Source organism: Engystomops pustulosus, chromosome 6 (genome assembly GCF_040894005.1).
Source record: "Engystomops pustulosus chromosome 6, aEngPut4.maternal, whole genome shotgun sequence".
NCBI lineage: Eukaryota > Metazoa > Chordata > Amphibia > Anura > Leptodactylidae > Engystomops > Engystomops pustulosus.
The window spans coordinates 56,241,935-56,261,314 of record NC_092416.1 but is presented as its reverse complement, the minus strand read 5'-3'; the positions used below and the strand labels follow the sequence as shown (position 1 = coordinate 56,261,314).

General features: G+C 43.4%; 1 protein-coding gene across 1 annotated transcript; it reads left to right on the top strand.

Moving 5' to 3' along the window:
• Nucleotides 1-6,657: 6,657 nt before the first annotated feature.
• LRRC47 (leucine rich repeat containing 47) lies at nucleotides 6,658-18,682 on the top strand. Its single transcript, XM_072156196.1, has 7 exons — nucleotides 6,658-7,319; nucleotides 8,531-8,992; nucleotides 10,762-10,878; nucleotides 12,747-12,862; nucleotides 15,171-15,273; nucleotides 16,391-16,480; nucleotides 18,316-18,682. Exons 1-7 carry the CDS (start codon nucleotides 6,759-6,761, stop codon nucleotides 18,556-18,558), a joined length of 1,692 nt encoding a protein of 563 aa, XP_072012297.1. The 5' UTR covers nucleotides 6,658-6,758; the 3' UTR covers nucleotides 18,559-18,682.
• Nucleotides 18,683-19,380: the final 698 nt, after the last annotated feature.

Genomic DNA, 19,380 nt, shown 5'->3' with positions numbered 1-19,380 from the left:
GGAAAACCCTCCCCCCCCATGTACAAATATTTTTTAATCTAATAAAGTAATCATTATCCACTGTCGAGCCCTGAATGGTATATTTATGAGCCAAGGTTTGCTCATTCCCATTTTTATTGGATATACTTGAAAACTCTCCGGATATTGGCGACTGGGTCACCAAGGGCTGTCCCATGGAAGGAGTAAACAAAGTGTGAAAGTGTGAAAAGTTGGTTGTAGCTTATACACAACCTGACAAAGTGACCTTCCACTCATATATTGAAAGCACTGTACGATAAATTAATGAAAAGTACTGAACTATATCAGCGCTTTTCTCCTTGCATATAATGGGAAACACAAGTGTTTAACCCCTTAAAGAGGACCTGTCACCCAATTTATCGGCACTAGGAGCTGCTTACTAGAGTAAGCAGCTCCTAGTGCTTGATCAAACGCCGCAGTGTTAGAGGTTTCCGGTAACGCTACCAAACACTGCGGCGGGGTACAATGTAATTGTCGGACAGCTCGCAAAGCTGTCCAACATATTCATGAGAAAGGGGGTTGGGGGTTCCAAATGTGGAAAAAAAAAGTGTTCTTGTCACGTTTTTGTGGGCTCAGTTTTTACGACTTTCACTGTGCGCTCCTAATAACAGCTCTACTTTATTCTTTGGTTCGGTACAATCACGGTGATACTAAATTTATACAGGTTTCATTGCGTTTTAACACATTTTCAAAAGTTAAACGATTGTGTACGAAAAAGAAAAAAAATTTCTGACGCTAATAACTTTTTCATACTTCGGTGTTAGGTGTAATTTTTTTGCTAAATAAGCCAACGTTTTCATTGTTACCATTTTTTATGTGATGTAAAAAGTCGCATATTGGACATTTGGGTGCCGGCAATAACCATTATTATATTTCTATAGATCGGGCATTTTGGGACACGGTGATACCTAATGTGTCTATGATTTTTACTGTTTATTACATTTTATATCAGTTCTAGGGAAAGGGGAGGAGGATTTGAACTTTAAGGTTTTTAACTTTTTTTAAAATCATTTTTTTTTTTTTACTATTTTTTAGACCCTCTAGGGTACATTAACCCTAGATAGTCTGATAGTTCCTACGATATACTGCAATACTACTGTATACTTGCAGCATATGGCATTTTTGTACAGTATTCAATACAATGAGCTGCTGGCTCATTGTAACAAATCTGCAGAAACCATTAAGCCTCGGGTCTCATGAAGACCCGAGGCTGTCATGACACGCACAGCCGTCAACGCGCTTATTAACGGTGGGGGTTTGCTGCAATATGCAACTAACTGCAACCTGTATATGAAGAGGGCTCAGCCCGTGAGCCCCCTTCATACACCCCCCACTAATACATGGTGCAGATCCTGAAGGGAGGAGCATGAATCGTTTTCATTATACAGGCAGTCCCCGGGTTATGTACAAGATAGATTCCATAGGTTTGTTCTTAGGTTGAATTTGTATGTAAGTAAAAACTGTATATTTTATAATTGTAGATCCAGACCAAAAAATTTTTTTTGCCCCAATGACAATTGGAGTTTTTGCTTTAATGACAAATTTTTGCTGTAATGGGAGCAAGGATTATCAATAAAGCTTCATTACAGACGCCTTACAGCTGATCATTGCAGTCTGGGACTACAGTAAAGCATCCAGAGCACTTCACCAGAGGTCACAGTGGGCAGAAGGGTGCATCTTTAACTAGGGGTCGTCTGTAGTGGTCGTCTAGGGGTCGAGTGTCCTTAAGTAGGGGACCGCCTGTATTCCTAGAACCTAGAATCCTACTCCTCCCTTCTGGCCCCGCACAAGGTATAATTCAATCAGCTTTGACTGGAGTGCTCCTTTAATACATTACCGCAGCAACTCCAACCTATCTGGGGAATGGGGATCTCCTAAGTATCTTCACAACAACTTCAGTGAAAGACAGGATGGCTACAAATGTCTCTCTTAAATTCTACAGGAGTTCTGAAAAGATGTATTCATTACAAGTGAGTGAGTGAATAGAGCTTTACATGTTAGCTGTGAGAACGGGGTGAGGGGACCCCTATTCTCAGGCTGTAGGACCCACATCTATATTCTGAATAACCATAAATACTTAGGAGGTGAATACTCCTTCATCCTCTGAGGGTCCATCAGTTAGTAATAGAATAAGAGCTCATGCCTGCGGCTGCTCTACTGACGGATTGGGCCACCCTTATTAAAGTGCTTGCACATGGATTAATGATGTGTTGCCCCAGTTTTGTGTTGTGGCTGCACGCTGTCCCCCATGACACACACTCTGCACCTAAGGGGGCATTCTGTTGTCGATTTACACAGTGTGCAACATTTATGTTGAAAGTCTGAGCAAAATGTGGCGCACGCCCATAACCGGGTGCACCCAAAAAAATGGTAAGCACAATCGGCATGTCTAGGGTGCGACAGATTATCAAAGACCGTGCAGTTGCCTATTAATAAAAGTGTCCCACAGTATATTAGTATATTGCATCAGCCGGAACACAGAGAAACGTGTGAATGAAATATGTCTATATCCAGGGACTGAGGAGGCAAGTAGTGGTCTAGTACAGGGTAACATGAATTATAGTCCCTTGTTTTCTCTCTGATATATACTTTTATCCTATAATGTGAATTATTTGCTCTCATTTTAGGAGTGTGTCTCGGAAAGCCTGTCATTTCATGAGGTAAAAATAAATCCCCTCAAAAGAAGCCTATAACATAATTACTACATTTACCATCTATACATACAAATTATCACCCAGACGTCGCTAAGTCGCCTACTGCTGAGAGATTTTCTGTAAATGTTCTCACCCATAATATAAATAACTATAATTTATAGGTGTGGAGACCAGTCCAAAATCACATATTCCTAGCTCAATTCCAAATCGCAACATTCCCTGGTAAATAACCCAATACATGGAACCCCCCCCCCCCACACACACACACACACTGGTACTTATCAGAGGTTGTATGATGAGTTCTTACTACAGGCATACCTCCCAACTTTTATAGTGGTGAAAGTGGGACAAAAGTTGTTGCTCACATAGTACACCGTGGTAATTTCCCCCCTAAGTCATGCGTTTTCCCACCCTCACCATCTCTCCCTCACAATGTGGCACCATCATATTCAGTCCCTGTCTCATATTATGGCCCCAGCACCTCCCGCTCCTTATGTTATGCCCCCAGCAGGAGGCTTGCTAGCTATATGTTGGAGGGCAGGAGGCTGGCTAGCTACAGTATATACTGGGGGCAGGTGGCTGGATAGCTATATATTGGGTGACCAATGCATTTCCCACCGTAAGCTTATACTCAAGTCAATACGTTTTGCCAGTTTTTTTGTGGTAAAATTAGGAGCCTTGACTGCATCGAGTACTAAACTTATTAATGGCAGGTTTCTCCTATGGCCACAGAGGCCCCTTCCGTGGCTCCCCGTCAGCACAGGTGCAGGGCCCACCAATGGAATCACAGGTAGGCCAGTCTGACCCTGCAGTCACATACCTCCCAACTTTTCTAGTAGTGAAAGAGGGAAAATAAATACAGCGCACGTAGCATGACATTGAATTTTTTTTGCCAAAAGCCATGCCTTTTGCTCTGCCCCTTACTACACCACCATAGAGTATAATTCCTATCTTATTGCCCTCCATATCACGCTCACATTGTAACACCCTTCTCCACCTCACACTGTAGCTTCCCTAGCAGCTCCCCCATTCATGTTATTACCCCCCCCCCCAAGCAGCTCCCCCTCTTATTGTGACCCCCACAGCAGCTTTCCCTCGTATTATATTCCATTCAAACTGCTCCCCCTGATATTGTAACCCCTTACCGCCTTTACCTCTCCCGCTCCCTGCAGCAGCTCCTCCCTCTTTCTGCTGTGTATAGCACTGACGCTGGTAGGCAGATGACATCATTACATGCTGCCAGACGGCTCTGCTACACACAGCATTAGCAGAGCCCCAGAGCTGACGGCTCTCTTCATTATCTCTGGATTTAATTCTGGGTCCGGAGGATGCTGACAGAGTGGAAGTCACGGGACATACCTCCTGCTAGGTGGGACAGCATGAGTCCGAAATCCATGTCCATGTTACAGAGAAAACAAAACAACAGGAATATGTTTATTTCCCACTTCCAATCGCCAACCAGACCACCCACTCTGTACCAAGCCTTTATCTTGGGCCTCAGTAGTTAATGCCCCCTGGGCACACAATTAATGCTATACTTAACTAATAATGTTCTCCTTGTTATAGACCTAAAGACAAAAACTGTGGCATGCAGAGTACAGAGCAAATTGTTTTTTTCACCGTAACCCACTCGTTGCCAAGCAGTGTGTCCACAAGTTATTACACCCAGTTCAATGGCCCCTAAATTGCTCTCCCTCTCATTGTGATGCCCTCACTGTATATCCTCTCATTGTGGCTCCATCACTGCACCCTCCCATATTTTGGCCCTCCTTACATTGTGGCCCCCTATATGCAAACCCTCTCATTGTGCGTGCCCCCTACTATCCTCCCACCAACACTTTAAAATACCTCCACCCCCATCCTTTGCTACCCCTCTCCTCCTTCCCCTTCATATTGTGGCTCTTATCCTCCTGTTGATATAAATTGAATAAAAAAAATCACTTGCTACCTCACCCCGTTCCCCAGTAGCAGTTATGATTTTTCTCTTCCTCTGATTCCTCCTCTATTTTTATAACATTTTTTGCGAAGTGATTGGATTTTAAAACCTTTTTTGTAACCATTTTTTACAAGTTTTTGAGATTTTCTTTTATGGCGTATACCATGCAGGTCCAGTTATTGATGAGCCAAATGGTTACAAATGGTGTTGAGATAACATATGTGAAATAAGTATGCAGAAAAAGAAAACATATCACCCCCTAGAACACATATAAAGTAAAATTATAAATATCTTAAGCATCTCGTTTGAATTTTTTCCATCTTCCCAGTGCCATGGGATATGAAATTCCAAAAAACTACATAGCCGGGTCCTGAAAATCTGCCATCAATATCCAGTATGATAAACCAGGCACTGTGATAATATTACTTATATTTGTTATCTGTGACTTTCTTCCTTCTAAAATAAACTTATGCTAATGATTATTATTAATTATGCTCTGTTGGGTGTTTCCAGAGCCCCCTTAGAGCTGCAGTGTCACAGGCTGTTACAATGAGCAGATCATTTCTCCCCCTCCTCCTGTGTAATCTAGAAATAGCAGGAAAGGCAGGGGGGAGACCTGCTATGCTCATTGTAACAACCAGTGAACAGACATCACCGAGAGGCTCAGGAAACACCCACCAGAGCCACTCAGGCATAGCTCCCAACCGTCCCGATTTTGCCGGGACAGTTCCATTTTTCTTACCTCTGCCCCGCGTCATGCGCAGATGTCAGATTGTCACGGATTTTCCCTCCAGGTCCCGCATGTCCCGGCTCTGTGTCCCACATAGTAAACAGTTTCAAAGCCTGAACTAATAGTACAGAATGGCTTCTACAGACATCGGGCAGGGAATCCTTTTGAGAGATGTGTTGGGTTAGCGGAGAGCAGGGACCACATCATCAGGTTCAGAACACCATCTGTACATATATGGTGTCCTAAGGCTTCCCAGACACAAGCTCTTAATTTAATTAAATACATTTTAGCTTGGTCTGGGATTCGAACCCCCAAACCCTCTAAATTAGAGACAGGAGCCCCTACCAAATGAGCTATAAGCCCAGTGATTGTCTAGCTGAGGATTTTTGGTAACTAAGAACTGTTAGCTGCTATTGTTACACTGTAACACAGACTTAATGCCCTGGTATATAGAGAGGGATCTTCTCAGAGATTATTATTGTAATTATTGAGACAATGATTATTATTATAAACTTTATTATTTTTCTTATTATGGAGACAATTATTCATAATAGTAAAAATAATAATAATCTCCATAATAATAATAACTGTCTCAATAATTACAATAATAATCTCTAAGAAGACCCCTCTCTATATATCAGGGCATTAAGTCCGTGTCACAGTGTAACAGTAGCAGTTACCAGCTCTTAGTTACCAAAAATCCTCAGCTAGATAATCACTGTGATTATAACTTAGTGGATAGAGGTGCTGTGTCATTATGGCACATGGATTCTGCAGGTTCTAGGTTTAAATCCTAGGCATGCTGCCATTTTGTCCCTCTTTCCCTTTCACAAATGTTCGGAGGTATGCCTCAGACTCATTAATATAATTTAAAAAGTTTATTTTAGTAGGAAGGATAAACACGTCACCAATTTTCATTTTAAATATATTTCTAAAGGTGTGAATGACACCGAAATGTGAAATGTTCTACGGATGTTCAGTACTACAGGATTGTGCAGGTCCTTATGATGTGAAGGAGCCCAGTCACTGTGCAGCGCCTGTACACTATTGGACCAGGCTAGTAGGGGGAGACAATACAGTCCCTACAAACCTGCCTCCAGTAATAGTCTCTAGCTGTTGCTCGGTGACAATACAGTAGGTTATGAGTTCTGAGAATGACGTTCTCTTTGCTGATTTGTTCTTCAAACGATTGTTGGATGACGTCTAGCCCCTCTATTGGTCACATCAATGACACATGACGTCTAGTACTGTATTTCCGGCCGTAACCTGACGTCCTACCTCTGATTGGATATATTACTTCCAGTAGCCCCGCATCTGGCTCCGTCATTGGTTGCGCCACTTGAAAGATGATGACGTTTACCTCACCGATTGGCTACGTTGTATTTCCGCGAATGCACGTGTGTTATGGTTCGTAGCCAACATGGCTGCTCAGTGGCCGGAGGTAGAGCGGGCGGAGAAGGAGAAGCGCAGGGAGCTGGTGCTGCAGGGGGAGGACGAGCGGCTCCGGCAGAGTGATGGCCACTTACCGGCCTCTCTCTTCTCCCTCACCCTCCTCAATTACCTGGAGGTGAGCGGGTGCTCGGAGCTGCGGGAGGTCCCACCGGATCTAGGCCGCCTGTGTCACCTGCAGAGCCTGATACTATGCAGGAACAAGTTGCGGAGCCTCCCGCGGATCCTGGAGCAACTGCGCAGCCTGAAGGTGCTGGATGTATCGGGGAATGAGCTGGAGGAGCTGCCGGCCGAGCTGTGTCACCTGCCCGAGCTCTGCACCCTGAATGTCAGCTGTAACCGGCTGCGGGAGCTGCCCTCGGGGCTGGAGCGCTGCACCAAGCTGGCCGTCCTCAACCTGTCCCGGAACATGATCAGCAGCCTCCCCGCCGGCCTGCTCAGCCCCCAGCTCAGCCTGCTGGCCTCCATATATGCCGCCGACAACCTCATCCAGGAGCTGGGCGGGGAGATCAGCCTCCTGGCGGCGCTCAAGGTACTGACTGGCAGATGTGCTTCCATGGTGACCGACGACAACTTCATATCCGCTATAGGGGACGTGCAGATAAGATGCCATTACTGGGCACTGGACCTGCATTTTTGTTGGCGATTTATAAAATCACGTTTGTACCAGTCGCCCTAATCAGAAAGGGGGGGGGGGGGGGATATTGCGCTTTATTTTATGGAGAGGTGGTCAAGCCTGTGCCCTGAAGCTCCATTAAAGGGGGTTGTTTGGGGGCTCAAATACATTCCTAAAACATTGGACCCTGGCTTGTGCCTGCAGTGCAGCTCAGGTGTATAGTGATACATGGTGCAAAAGCATTCACTACCCATGGTCATGTGTGGAACTGTTTCTGGCAAGAAAGCACACATATTTTTCTAACTCTGGTCAACCCCTTTAATCTTTGACTACTGTGGAGGTCTGACTGAGAGCCCTATGCTCTCTGGTAGGGGTCTGCAGCTGCACACCTGCCAATCTGACCTTTTGTACTCCTATTGGGGTAATAGTCACAAAACCCCTTACACATTATCTAGAGCTGGTCGTTTTAACCAATTATCATCTGATGTGTATGGGGGGATTTCTGTAGGACCAGAACTGAGTTGCATGCAAAAGACTTGTATGCCTAGAAATTGCATCCACCTGTGGTGGTAGGTGGCCAGAGATCAGCCCATCACCAGGACAGCGCTGTGTCTGTGATGGTAGAGAATAGAACTCTGCTTCAGAATTTACATCAGATTTCTTAATAGGACTAAGGAATCACTTGCAACCGTTTTGATAAATTTCCCTCAAAATCTTTTCTAGAAGTTGCTGAACCCTCACTTGTGCACCGCCTACCTGGTTTTATTACCTCAAAGTTAGTAAATCACCATTTTCCAAACTACTGAGAATAAGAATGCTCAACTGTTGGTCTCACAGGCTACTGGGTGCTCTTGAGGAGTTGTTTTTGGGCATTAGTGAGTAGTTGGATTCTTCTGTGGACTTGTGAATCTGGGTATTCATTTCACCTAGGGACCTTAATTGGCTATTTTGTTACATTGTTTTAGTGCAGGCAGAATATCCCTTTGTCTCCTTGTTGTATGATAGGACATGGTGAATGGACTGACCATCCTGCATACACATTGTATGAGTCTTACTTTTACAATGGTACATTATAATTTTCTGCATTGCGCTAACCCTTATTGTCTGTGATTTGTTGCCATTGATAGAGTCTGGACCTCTCCAATAACCAGCTGTCAGAGATCCCATATGAGCTGGCGGACTGCACCAAGCTGAAGGATATCAACTTCAAGGGCAACAAACTGAAAGATAAACGACTGGAGAAGATGGTGAACGGCTGCCAGACCAAATCCATACTGGACTATCTGAGGGTCGGAGGACGAGGATGGAGCAAGGGCAAAGCCAAGACAGAGGGCGCAGCAAAAGAGGATGTGAAGGACAAGAAGAAGAAGAAGCAGGGGAAACAGAAGAATGGTGATGAGGAAGATGAGGATGTGGAAGATGTGAATAGGATGATGCTGAGGATCCTTCATATATCAGAGAACCATACAGCTCTCACTGTCACAGTCAGCGCCAGCGTGAAGGATGTGCGACAGTACATTGTGTGCTGTGTGGTGAAAGGGATGAACCTAAATCGTGGAAATGCTCTGAAACGGTTCCTAACAGCCCAGGTAATGATTATGTATTGTATTACTTAAAGGGGTTTGCCCATGAAAGAGACTCCTCAACTTTTAATCGCCTAGTGATGTTTACACAATAAAGCTAACTTTTAGCTCCTATCGCCTGGTGATGATTACTGTAAGAAGAAGAGTGTGGGTGAGATACCTTGTGCTCCCTCTAGTGTTGTAGGGTACTATGTGCTGACAATGTACTTAGATTATTAGGGTACAGGGTTTATCTACACTTTTATTTAGCTTCTGAACATTGTACTAGTATCTGACACATAGAAAGAGAGAGAGATCAGAGTCATGAGAGTTGATGGGATCCATGAGATGGATATAAAATACAATGACAGACTCCCGCTTTGCTATATCTCGCCTATAACAAACAGAATTATCTCTGCTAAATCTTACCCTGCTATAAAGATCTTATCTGTAGCTTATAGAGTAGGGCTTTGCACACTGCTGTTTGCCCTTAGGAAGTGCCTGTGTCTGAGCTGGTCTTGTAATCGAAGGGTAGGAGGCAGAGAGCACTGCAGCCATGCAGACTAGATAAGCTATTCATGAGAAGAATCTGTCCTGCCTGACCACCGTCAGAAGATTTATGGTGGGATCCTGTGGCAACTGAACTTGTGTTCACCGGACTGACAGGTTGGAATTATATCTGTAAATTCTGTTATTTTTGCTAATAACAATTAGAATTAGAGAATGTTATATTTTGTTATCTTGGGTATATTTAAGAATCTTGTCTTAAAGTTAAAGGCATCTTCAGATAAGTCTGCTTTACATCAAGATGCCTTGCTTGCTGATCGCTTTCTGACCCATTTATTATTTATGAGAAATATGTTTTTTTCACAAGCTGGATGTTTGATAGAAAAAACTCAGCATACCCTATGTGGACCATGGATGTCAATGGATCTGCTAACAATACTAACTTCACAGGGATGTGTGTGTGGTCTTTATTTTTCTCATATGATACCAGGAAACCATTTTTTGTTTTGGCATCTCTTTTTTTGCAAACCATCCATTTTTTTTTTTGTGGATGGGAAAAGAAATTCATGTGGATACAATACGGACAAAAAGGGGAGGGGGGGGTTAAAACTGATTTGTGTTGACTGTGTGTGCAATAGAACATTAACATTAGTGAAGCATTAAAGCCCAGGGCAAGCAATGCACATATACAGGGTTTAGCCATTTTAAGTTAAAGGGGTTGAGCTAATGAACTATGAATTGATTTTGGGAAGTGCTGATGGCAATAAATAAAGATAATTAATAATAAACCAATAATAGGCCCCTGGTATATCTTCTGCTTAATCAGGTTTTCTTGTTGTGATGTAGCATGCTGTCCACTAGATGGCAGCATATGACAACATTGATTCTAGAGATGACTGGGGGCTGTAACACTTCAAGATGAGCAGGGAAAAAGCTGCAGCACCTCCAGTGTAAAATCCAAAAAGCTTTTTCGGACTTATTTTTATATGCTATAAGGATTCTCTTGTAATATGTCCTGTAAGTAAAAGTCTTAGAACACAACTAGAAAATCTGCTAGGTGTACACTGGGTTAGCAGAGGCCAAAAGTCTCTGGTGGTTTAACTTTCCTCCTTATATATAGTGATCCTCACTACCTGCTCCTCAGTGTGAAGTGGGTGATAACAGGTAACACAGGACTGACTCTAGCTCTTATTGACGGGCGAAAGAGGTCGCATGATGATCTGCTAGGGTATGCCAGAAATATTGCAGACAATCATGGTATTAATATTTTTCATGTTTTATTGCTTTAGACAAAGCTCCATGAAGACCTTTGTGATAAGAGGACATTGGCGACCATCGCCACCCATGATCTGCAGCTGGTGAAGGGTCCCTTACTGTATGACGCCAGACCACCAAAAGAGTTCAAGGTGAGAAGATAATTTGTGTAAAATAACGTAGATAATGGATCTTGCCAAAGTGTTCATCACGTTATTATTGGGTTGGACAAACAGCCAATCCACGTTGGTTATTTAAAGGGGTTTTTCCATCGGTGAGATAAGTGGCCCCTTTTTAAAGTGGACTTGTCACCTCTCCTGATATGTTTTAGTAAACATTTTGTATTCCCTGTAAAGTAAGGAGCCACTTTTCTTTAAACTCTGCATTCTGTTCCTACTTTATTCTCCCTGAAAATGTAAGAATGACTTATTATTCTCAGGTTATTGTTCTCATGTTAATGGAGTGTGGCCATATAGTCTACATGTAAAGGGGTACACTCATGTATAGCGTATATTACTTCTCGTAAGTGCTTGATGATTGAGAGTCCTCATTTCTTGATAACAAGAGTCTTCTGACCCCTTTTTGCTGCAAGACTGTAATGCGAAGATCAATCATGTATTTATGACATGTGCCCCTCGAGTGGCATTGTTTTCGAACAGAGGGGAGTGGGAACTTCCATTTCTTCTAAGTTTCTGTACCAAAAGAAGAGCTTTCTAAACGAAACATGTTGGTACAGACTCCATGTTGTGAGTGTTCTGTGTATTGCCATCAATCGCAGCATCTCAGGGTTAAGTAGCTGAATACAGGGGCAGGATCTTCCAGGAGATGCAATTACAGCTGTACAGATAAACTTACCCCGGCTGTCAATCATGTGGGATCTGGTGGTAAACAATCCTGCCGTACTTGATAAGCCCTTGACGTGTACTCATAGAAGAGAGGCGAGTCTATGTATAGATGGGGCACCAAGTCTATATTATGGTGATCACCTGTACATTAGCAGTGCTGATAATCTTACAAAACTTATTAATCTTATTAAACTACCAGTCCCGTCGGGTAGTGTATGAAATGTCCTTTCTAGAATTCCCACTTTAATGTAAAATTATTGCCCCTTTACCTATTAAAAAAAAAAAATCTGAGCAGATAAGAGTCATGTTTGCTGGAGATGAGTGATGTTTTAGTGGTTGCTTATTGTAGAAACACTTATGGTGTCCAATTCAGATAGCACCAGGCTTGTGGCTCTGCGGTATGCTGAACATTTTTAAGACGGCGGGAATTGTATTATTTGCACTCGCATTTCAATCTGTCGTTAACTGCCTGTATTACCAGTTCCGTAGATCAAAGAGCCACAGCCCTGATGCTATTTGAAAGATTAAATTCTTATCTTTAATATGACATCAAATGCAATTTCACATAAAACGGGGTATTCTAGAAAAGACATGTCGTACGTTACCTGGGGACACAGGTAATTTAATGGGGTAAAATCTGGTAAGCTGTAAATTACATAAGAGCGACTTGTAACCTCCCTGGGTCTACTTGTGGTTCCCTTCTCAGAACTTAGATTTGCTTCGTAATCGCAGGTGTTACGGTTTTGCTTGTGGCTCTCGCACCTTTGTCGCAGCGCTCATGCAGAACCTGAAGTGACCTGTTTGTCTAGTGCCTAATGATTTCAGACTAATCCTGCATTGTGTGGCCCTAATCCTTAGGCCTGCTGGTTAATATTTAACAAGCCATAAGAAAACACGGTGGACATTTGTCTGGCTTATTCCTTGTCATCAGGAGCACGTAGTCAGATTTAACCAGGTTATTACACCCAGGGAGAGATTGGTGAAAAAATATTTGATCTCTGTTAGTGGTGGTCAGCCGGCTTCGCTAGGGCTATGAATGACAATGTGATCCTTCTGACCTCTGGATATTTGGGTTGTTGTCACAGCTTTTATGGCATATTGGGAGAGGTCACTACTGGCATTGTTCAAACTCTTTGGGCTGTAATTGTAAGTTTTCTCTCTTCTCTATATAATAGATTGTACCACTGAATCGCAAAGAAATTAACGCCAAGGACCTTGTCCGGCAGCTGCAGTTGGAGGCCGAGGAACAGAGGAAGCAGAAAAAACGTCAGAACGTATCGGGACTTCACAAGTTAGTTCGTTTTTGGTAGAGAATCTTTTGCCTATTCAGATGAGCCACATGTAACTATGGCCCATAGTACAAAGATCTCTTAAGAAAATGACCCCCGCTTTATGGGTTTTTATACTTCATGGCATTAGTGGTGACTGGCCATGTACACCAAGTCACAATGCAGCCAATCACTGACCTTAAGGCATAAAATTACTGAGGTTACTACAGCAGGGAGGACTGGAGCATGAGGGTTCCGTCTGCTGGACCCCCTACCAATCATAAGTCGACCCTAAGCAATCCAGAGAACAGGGTCCCACTCTTACTAATGGTTGGAGCAGAAGGATGAGCATTTATCCTGTGGCTGCATTCAACTGGATAAGTGTGCCGGAGATATCAGAGGGCCGTGGTTAGAAGTTTCTGACGCCAAATTACTGTTGAATGGAGCGGCGGGACATGTGCATGACCTGCTGCTTCATTCAGTTTGCAGGGGATATACTTTCCAACTTAGTAGATGTCCTTTAAAGGGTTGTACCATCAGATTAAGGCCGCAGAAGCCTTGCTGCAAGACCCGCACATACGTTTGGACAATCTACCATCCGTAAATCTGTTGGTAGATGTCCTTTTACTTCTTTTTGTGTTCTTCTGTGTAAGAAAGCATAGCCTGTGGAGCTTTCCCATACTGTGGCATACAGAAAACTATTGGCATTGGCGCATGGAGTCATACAGAGCGGCACCGTTCCATACCCGGAAGAGAGATGGGACATGCGCCATACATCACTATGCAGGGGGGCGGGGGTGAGCAGTGCACACCCCCTCCTCCTCTTCCATGCGTGACGTGTGCCTGCCGTGCTACGGTACGGCGGGCACCCGTTCGTGTGAATAAAGCCTACAGCCTTTAGTTAAAGAAAATATAGAAAGCAGGAGGGTGTTGCAGCTGGGGATAGAAAATTAGTCCTCCCCTGTGTTCTCCTCTGTCTATACTAATGTACTATTATTTGGATCCGAAGGATAAAACACATTGAATAGACCATTGAAAAGGTTCCATTTATTTTAGCACAATTTTATAGCTACACTAAAAAAAAGCCATTTGAGTACCCTACAGTGCAGCTATTCCTATGTATCCTGATATTGTTAGATGTTGCCAGTACAACGCTTACCAACCGACCTTAATGAGTCATATGTTGGAAATCTTTGACATGTAATACTGTGCGACGATCGGGTGAAAACATCACCTTTAATACATATTGGCATACGTTTATCTGTGCCATCCATTCTTTGTTAATGCGTCATTAAAGAAACAATACGATAATGGAAAGAGTTACACAGTTCAGCGTCATACCCTCTTGAGGCGAGCCATGGCATGGAGTGTTTACTGTCCCTATTGTAAAGGCCTCCCGGCTTCTGCATAGTCTTAGTTGGTGGTCATCCGCTTGAGTGACTGTTGTGAATTGACCACTTAATAAAGCTGGAGGACAGTGCAGGTGTCTCAGGTGTGGCCTGTTACATAATCCTCCAGTGTTCTCAGGACCAGATTGCTACTACAAGACATCGCTGTGTCTCCTACATTCCGGCATTTAACTAGTTACCAAACACTGCAGGAGGGCACCGCCATTGTGTGCACCAAGGTGTGTGCTCCTGCCTATGGATCAGACCTGTATTACATTTCAGATCTATCTGCATAAAAACCTGATCGTATGACATGGCCTCATTATCCAGCTGCAGATATTGTTACTGTGATGTGTGTGTGGTGTCTTGTACATCCAGCTCAGGGAGGGAGTCCTACTGTGCCCAAAGCTTACACCCAGAACACCAAAGGAAATGGAGAAATCTGATTTATGGGGCAGGATTCTCATTCTGCATAAAAACTGATGCAATTTAGTAAAAAATGCATTATATGGCAATAAAATGTATATGCAATGAGTGACTTCTCCCCCCTCCTTCCTGCTGTCACCTGGTACCCGCGCAGATTGCAGATGATCTGGCAACTGTGGATACTAAGCTACAGACATGTTTGTCATTCAGAGTCACCGGTCTGACTTAAATGGTCACCAACTTTTCATAAAACCTGCATAAATCATCAGTACAAGTAAACAAGAAACTTTCTTTTTGATAGATGTTCTATGGGGAGGGAGGGGAGAGAGAAGTGAGTCACAGCAGCTAGGTCATTAGGGAAAAAAGGACTCCTATGGGGGAGGAGGATAATGCATAGAATAACTCTGGTTCTTTTTATGTAGTAGGGGATTCTGGTCATGGTACACAATTGCACGGATAAGGCTATAAACTGTGTGTAAGGAGGTGGTGATACCCGCCTGTAACCTCTGCTCTCCAGATACCTTCATCTATTAGATGGCAAAGAGAATTACCCATGCCTGGTGGATGCCGAAAATGCTGTGATCTCCTTCCCACCCATCACCAACAGTGACAAGACCAAGGTAAGTCATGGAAGTTTGCTTATATCTTGCAGTTACTCAAAACAAATTTTGTCTAATTATATTTCAATTCAATTTTTTTTGTTTTTGGTTATAAACATCAATGACCTATCCTTGTGATAAAGGTCAGATTGGTAGGGGGCAACATCCTCACCAATAAGCGCTTTGCGTTCAGCTCCTGTTGAAAGGGGAAATCCAGGGAGTTTATATACTTTTTCCCGAACACATTGGCCTAAAAATATTATTATTATTTTTGCCTGCGCCAGTTTTTTGGGCCACATTAGCATGAAAAAAAGTGTTTCTGGTGCTTGCACATGTATTTGAATTTCTTGTGCAACTATTGTGTCCTTGGTCAACACTTTTAAAACTGTGCCCCTAAAGGGTTGTGGTGGTGTGTGTTCCTAGTTTGCACCACAATTCTATCATAACATTGATTAGTAAAACGCTATGGAACATAATGGCGCTATACAGATAAAGATGATTCTGATTATTATTACATAAAGAAAGTGCAGCAAGAAAAAATGTGTAACTGACCAGATCAACTAAGCGTGCACTCACACGTCGCGTCTTAACGCATGCGTTTTACAGTGCATTGCACCATCTGGAGAGAGATTTGCCTAAATAAATAGCTGTTAACACTTGCAAACATGTGCTAACACAATGTTAGTGATTGCATTGTGTAAACACAAATGTTAACAGTTGTTTAATTGAGCAAATCTCTCTCCAGCTGGTCCAATGCATTATAAAATGCATGTGTTGCACCGTTTTTTATTTATCTGGGCCGATGTAATTTGATACACAGCTTCCAGGCTGGTTTTGATAAATGGAAATGTGTCCTACACTGCAAGGGGCTGTTTGGCTACTTCTGTACTTCAGCTAAGCCAGTCCTCTTATCTGCTGAACAGAGGGTCAAAACCTATGGGGTATTCCCTTTATCTGAATGAAAGGCATGTGCAGCAGCCTGACTACACAGAGAGCGGAGATCCATTCTGTCTCTGACCCATATCGCTGGCCTGTAATTCACTCAAAAGTGGAATTGGTCTTTAGCATAAAAAATATATATATACTGGAAACCAAATGATAATCCTGCACGGTAAAATCACTTGCATTGTTTTCTCAGATTCATAAGTCCACCCGAGACCTTCTCCTTGAGGTGACCAGCTCCAGCAGCCTGCAGACCTGTAAAGACATCATGGATGCCCTGATTGCTGTGAGTTCTATGTTGCTGACTAGCATTTTCCTTACATTTGTTTCGGACAGACAGTCTTGTGAGATGCTTCATCCAGTGCAACACCTGTCAGACCTGTGTATCGGCTGAACGGGCTTGGCCAATGATATGTGTTTGGGGGGCTTCCCAAATTTCCTCTGAAAGCAGATATATTTTAAGAATCAGGCAGTTGTTCTTCACTTGCCCAGTCGTGTTGTTTTCTGAAGTTATGTGGTCTGGTTTTCTCCCCTCTTCTGTACACATGTACTGCACGGCTGAGAGTGCATGTGTAGGCGCCAGCTGAATCACTAGCTGTCTACAGGTATATGGCCAGCTTAACACTGTGCCTGAGCAGCTGAAAGGCAAAGACTCATACACCTACCCTGTTGTTTATGCTTGTTACATTAATATGTAGCACATAGCCCTACACCTGGACACTACAACCATGGAGGCCCAGTTCACATCTGCATCTAGGCTTTCCATTTCACTCTTTGTATAAGAAGAGCATAACGCTTTGAGTGTTATTGCGGGAGCTGGACCCCTAGGCGGCGGTAGGATGCAGGTGCATGATGGTGTCATTTGTTTGGTTTTTTTTTGTTAACATCACTACTTTTATTTTGATCTGATAGACAGTCTGATTGATGCTCTTGTGTGTTCCCGCTCAAATTTGAGGACATTCACACCTACAGTCATGCAGATATAACTCTGTTTGCTATGGCCGATGTATGCTCATTTTGGACTTCTGCTCTCTTTTTGGACTTGATTAAAAAAAAAAAAATGCCTAATGGAAACGAAGTACGGTCTTCTGTTCCTCTTGTATCCGCCATAGTCAAAGCACTTTGTTATACATCCGTTATTAGTAGGAACAAAAAGACGCAGCCTCTGAGCTATTTTTTATGCTATTAATAACAGCATGTGTTACAGCACCTACCCGGCCACCAGTATAAACTTAGTCTTCATGTTCTTTTTATGTGGATTGGGGTACATAATATTTAGTTGATATCGTAAGCCCCTTGTGCATCAAAAACAGGTCCTGTAGCAGCGGAGGTGTAATGTATGATGTTTTGTCGCGTGTAAGGTAATCTATTTGGCGTAGTCTTTGCGCCCCTTTCACTTGTTCTGTACAAGGTGTTATTTTGAAGCTACTATTTTTAGATGTTCTGTGTCTTCCATGGAAAGGGTACAAGGGCTGTGCAGTGTGTCATTTCATCTCTTTTGATAGACACAAACAAGTGCAGCCGGCACTGGAGCATCTCCTTGGTTGTAGTGTCCAGGTGTAGGGCTACATGTTAATGTTACCAGCATCAATATGTGTATGTGTCTGTCCGCAGCAGCTGAGGCCTGGTAGCTTCACTGCATCATGGGCAAGGGGATTTTGAATGTAAATATGGCCATTTTTGTAGCACCCATTTACCTTGCTCAAGCTATCTCTAAAGACAGGCATTACAGTGCAACCCAATGTATTGTAGTGTATGTCCTGAGCTGCAATACCAAGCACAGACAGTAGTTAAAGCGGTTTTCCCACAACGACAAGTATGGCCCTATCCACGTTGCTGAGACCCCCGCAGATCGGAAGAACGAGGGGTCCGACCAACCCCCTTGCCGCTCCTCAGACTAATGGAGCAGATGACCATGCATGACTGTTCTGCTCCATGGAGCTGACGAAGTGCTCTGCAATTTCTGTCAGCCCCATAGAGACTAATGCGGTCGGACCCCTCGTTCTCACGATCTGTGGGGATCTCAGCAGAGATGGGGCCTAACTTCCCTTTAAGAGCCGCGCATTAAGCTTTCTCTAATCTCAAACAATCCTATCCATATTCGTTTTGGTTCTTCTGCAGAGAATGGCAGAGCTGAATAAATTCACATTGGAGAATAAAGAGGAAGATGTCACCTCAGACACAGAACCTGATGGGGTTAACTCCAAACCACAAGAGGCCGGACCAATCCCAGAAGCTGAGGGCCGCTCCCAATTGGTGCTAGAGCAAGTGCGTGTGGCTGATGCAGACGGGAACCTCAAAGTCATATACCCTTCGAAAACCGACCTAAACTTGAGTTCATCGTCTTTCATCATTGTGCGCTAGAAGCGTCTTTTCACTATTAACAATGGTTTATTATTTAATTTTTATTAACTTTGTATGTTATACCATTGTAGTTGTGTTGCCCCACTGTAGTTACTATATGCACCTAGTAAAATGACTAATAACATTGCGGAGTCTGTTTATTGCTCTTTTTGCCTCTTCCAGATACAGGGTTGCCTGGCATCCACCATTTTAGGTTTGTGGTTGAACACGTGGAGCGTGTATAGAAGTTGTCCCAGGAGTAGACTGCAGTGAACATTCCTTGTTGTGTGCTAGGGACAAGAGACAAGAATTTTTTATTTATTTTTTTGCCAAGGATAAATGTTGTCCAAAATTAATAGCAATAGCTAGAAAGCAAGGATGAAATAAGATATGGACAGCTTAGGCTGAGTTCACATCACATGTTTTGCCATACGTTGTAAGGACACTCACGGGCGCTTTCCTGGTGTATCCTAACAACGGATGGCCCACATATCTCTCTGTCCTCTGCCCTGAATGTGGGGGAAGAAGTGAACAGCGGCAGTAGCAGGTGATTGGCTACTGCCAATATTGGGGTTGTTTCCCCACTGTCACTGTCTTTATATGGATAGTGCAATCATTGGTGCCCCCCAGCTGGGCAATGTATCCGGATAATGGAAAGATGCAGCCTCTTTTACACCGGATATGTTATATACACAGCAGACGGAGGCAGCTGCACCTCTGTCTTCTAGTATACGTCAGTGGCTATCCTCGGCATGTATATGTCAGAAGCCTTCCTTATGTATACGCTGAGCATGTACTATAAATGTGAGCCCAGTCTTAGTAATGCAATATTACACACAGTTT

Coding starts and splice junctions, on each gene's coding strand:
- LRRC47 (XM_072156196.1), top strand. CDS start 6,759: ATGGCTGCTCAGTGGCCGGAGGTAGAGCGGGCGGAGAAGGAGAAGCGC. Junction 10,879..12,746: donor GACCACCAAAAGAGTTCAAG/GTGAGAAGATAA, acceptor TCTATATAATAG/ATTGTACCACTGAATCGCAA. Junction 15,274..16,390: donor CCAACAGTGACAAGACCAAG/GTAAGTCATGGA, acceptor TTGTTTTCTCAG/ATTCATAAGTCCACCCGAGA.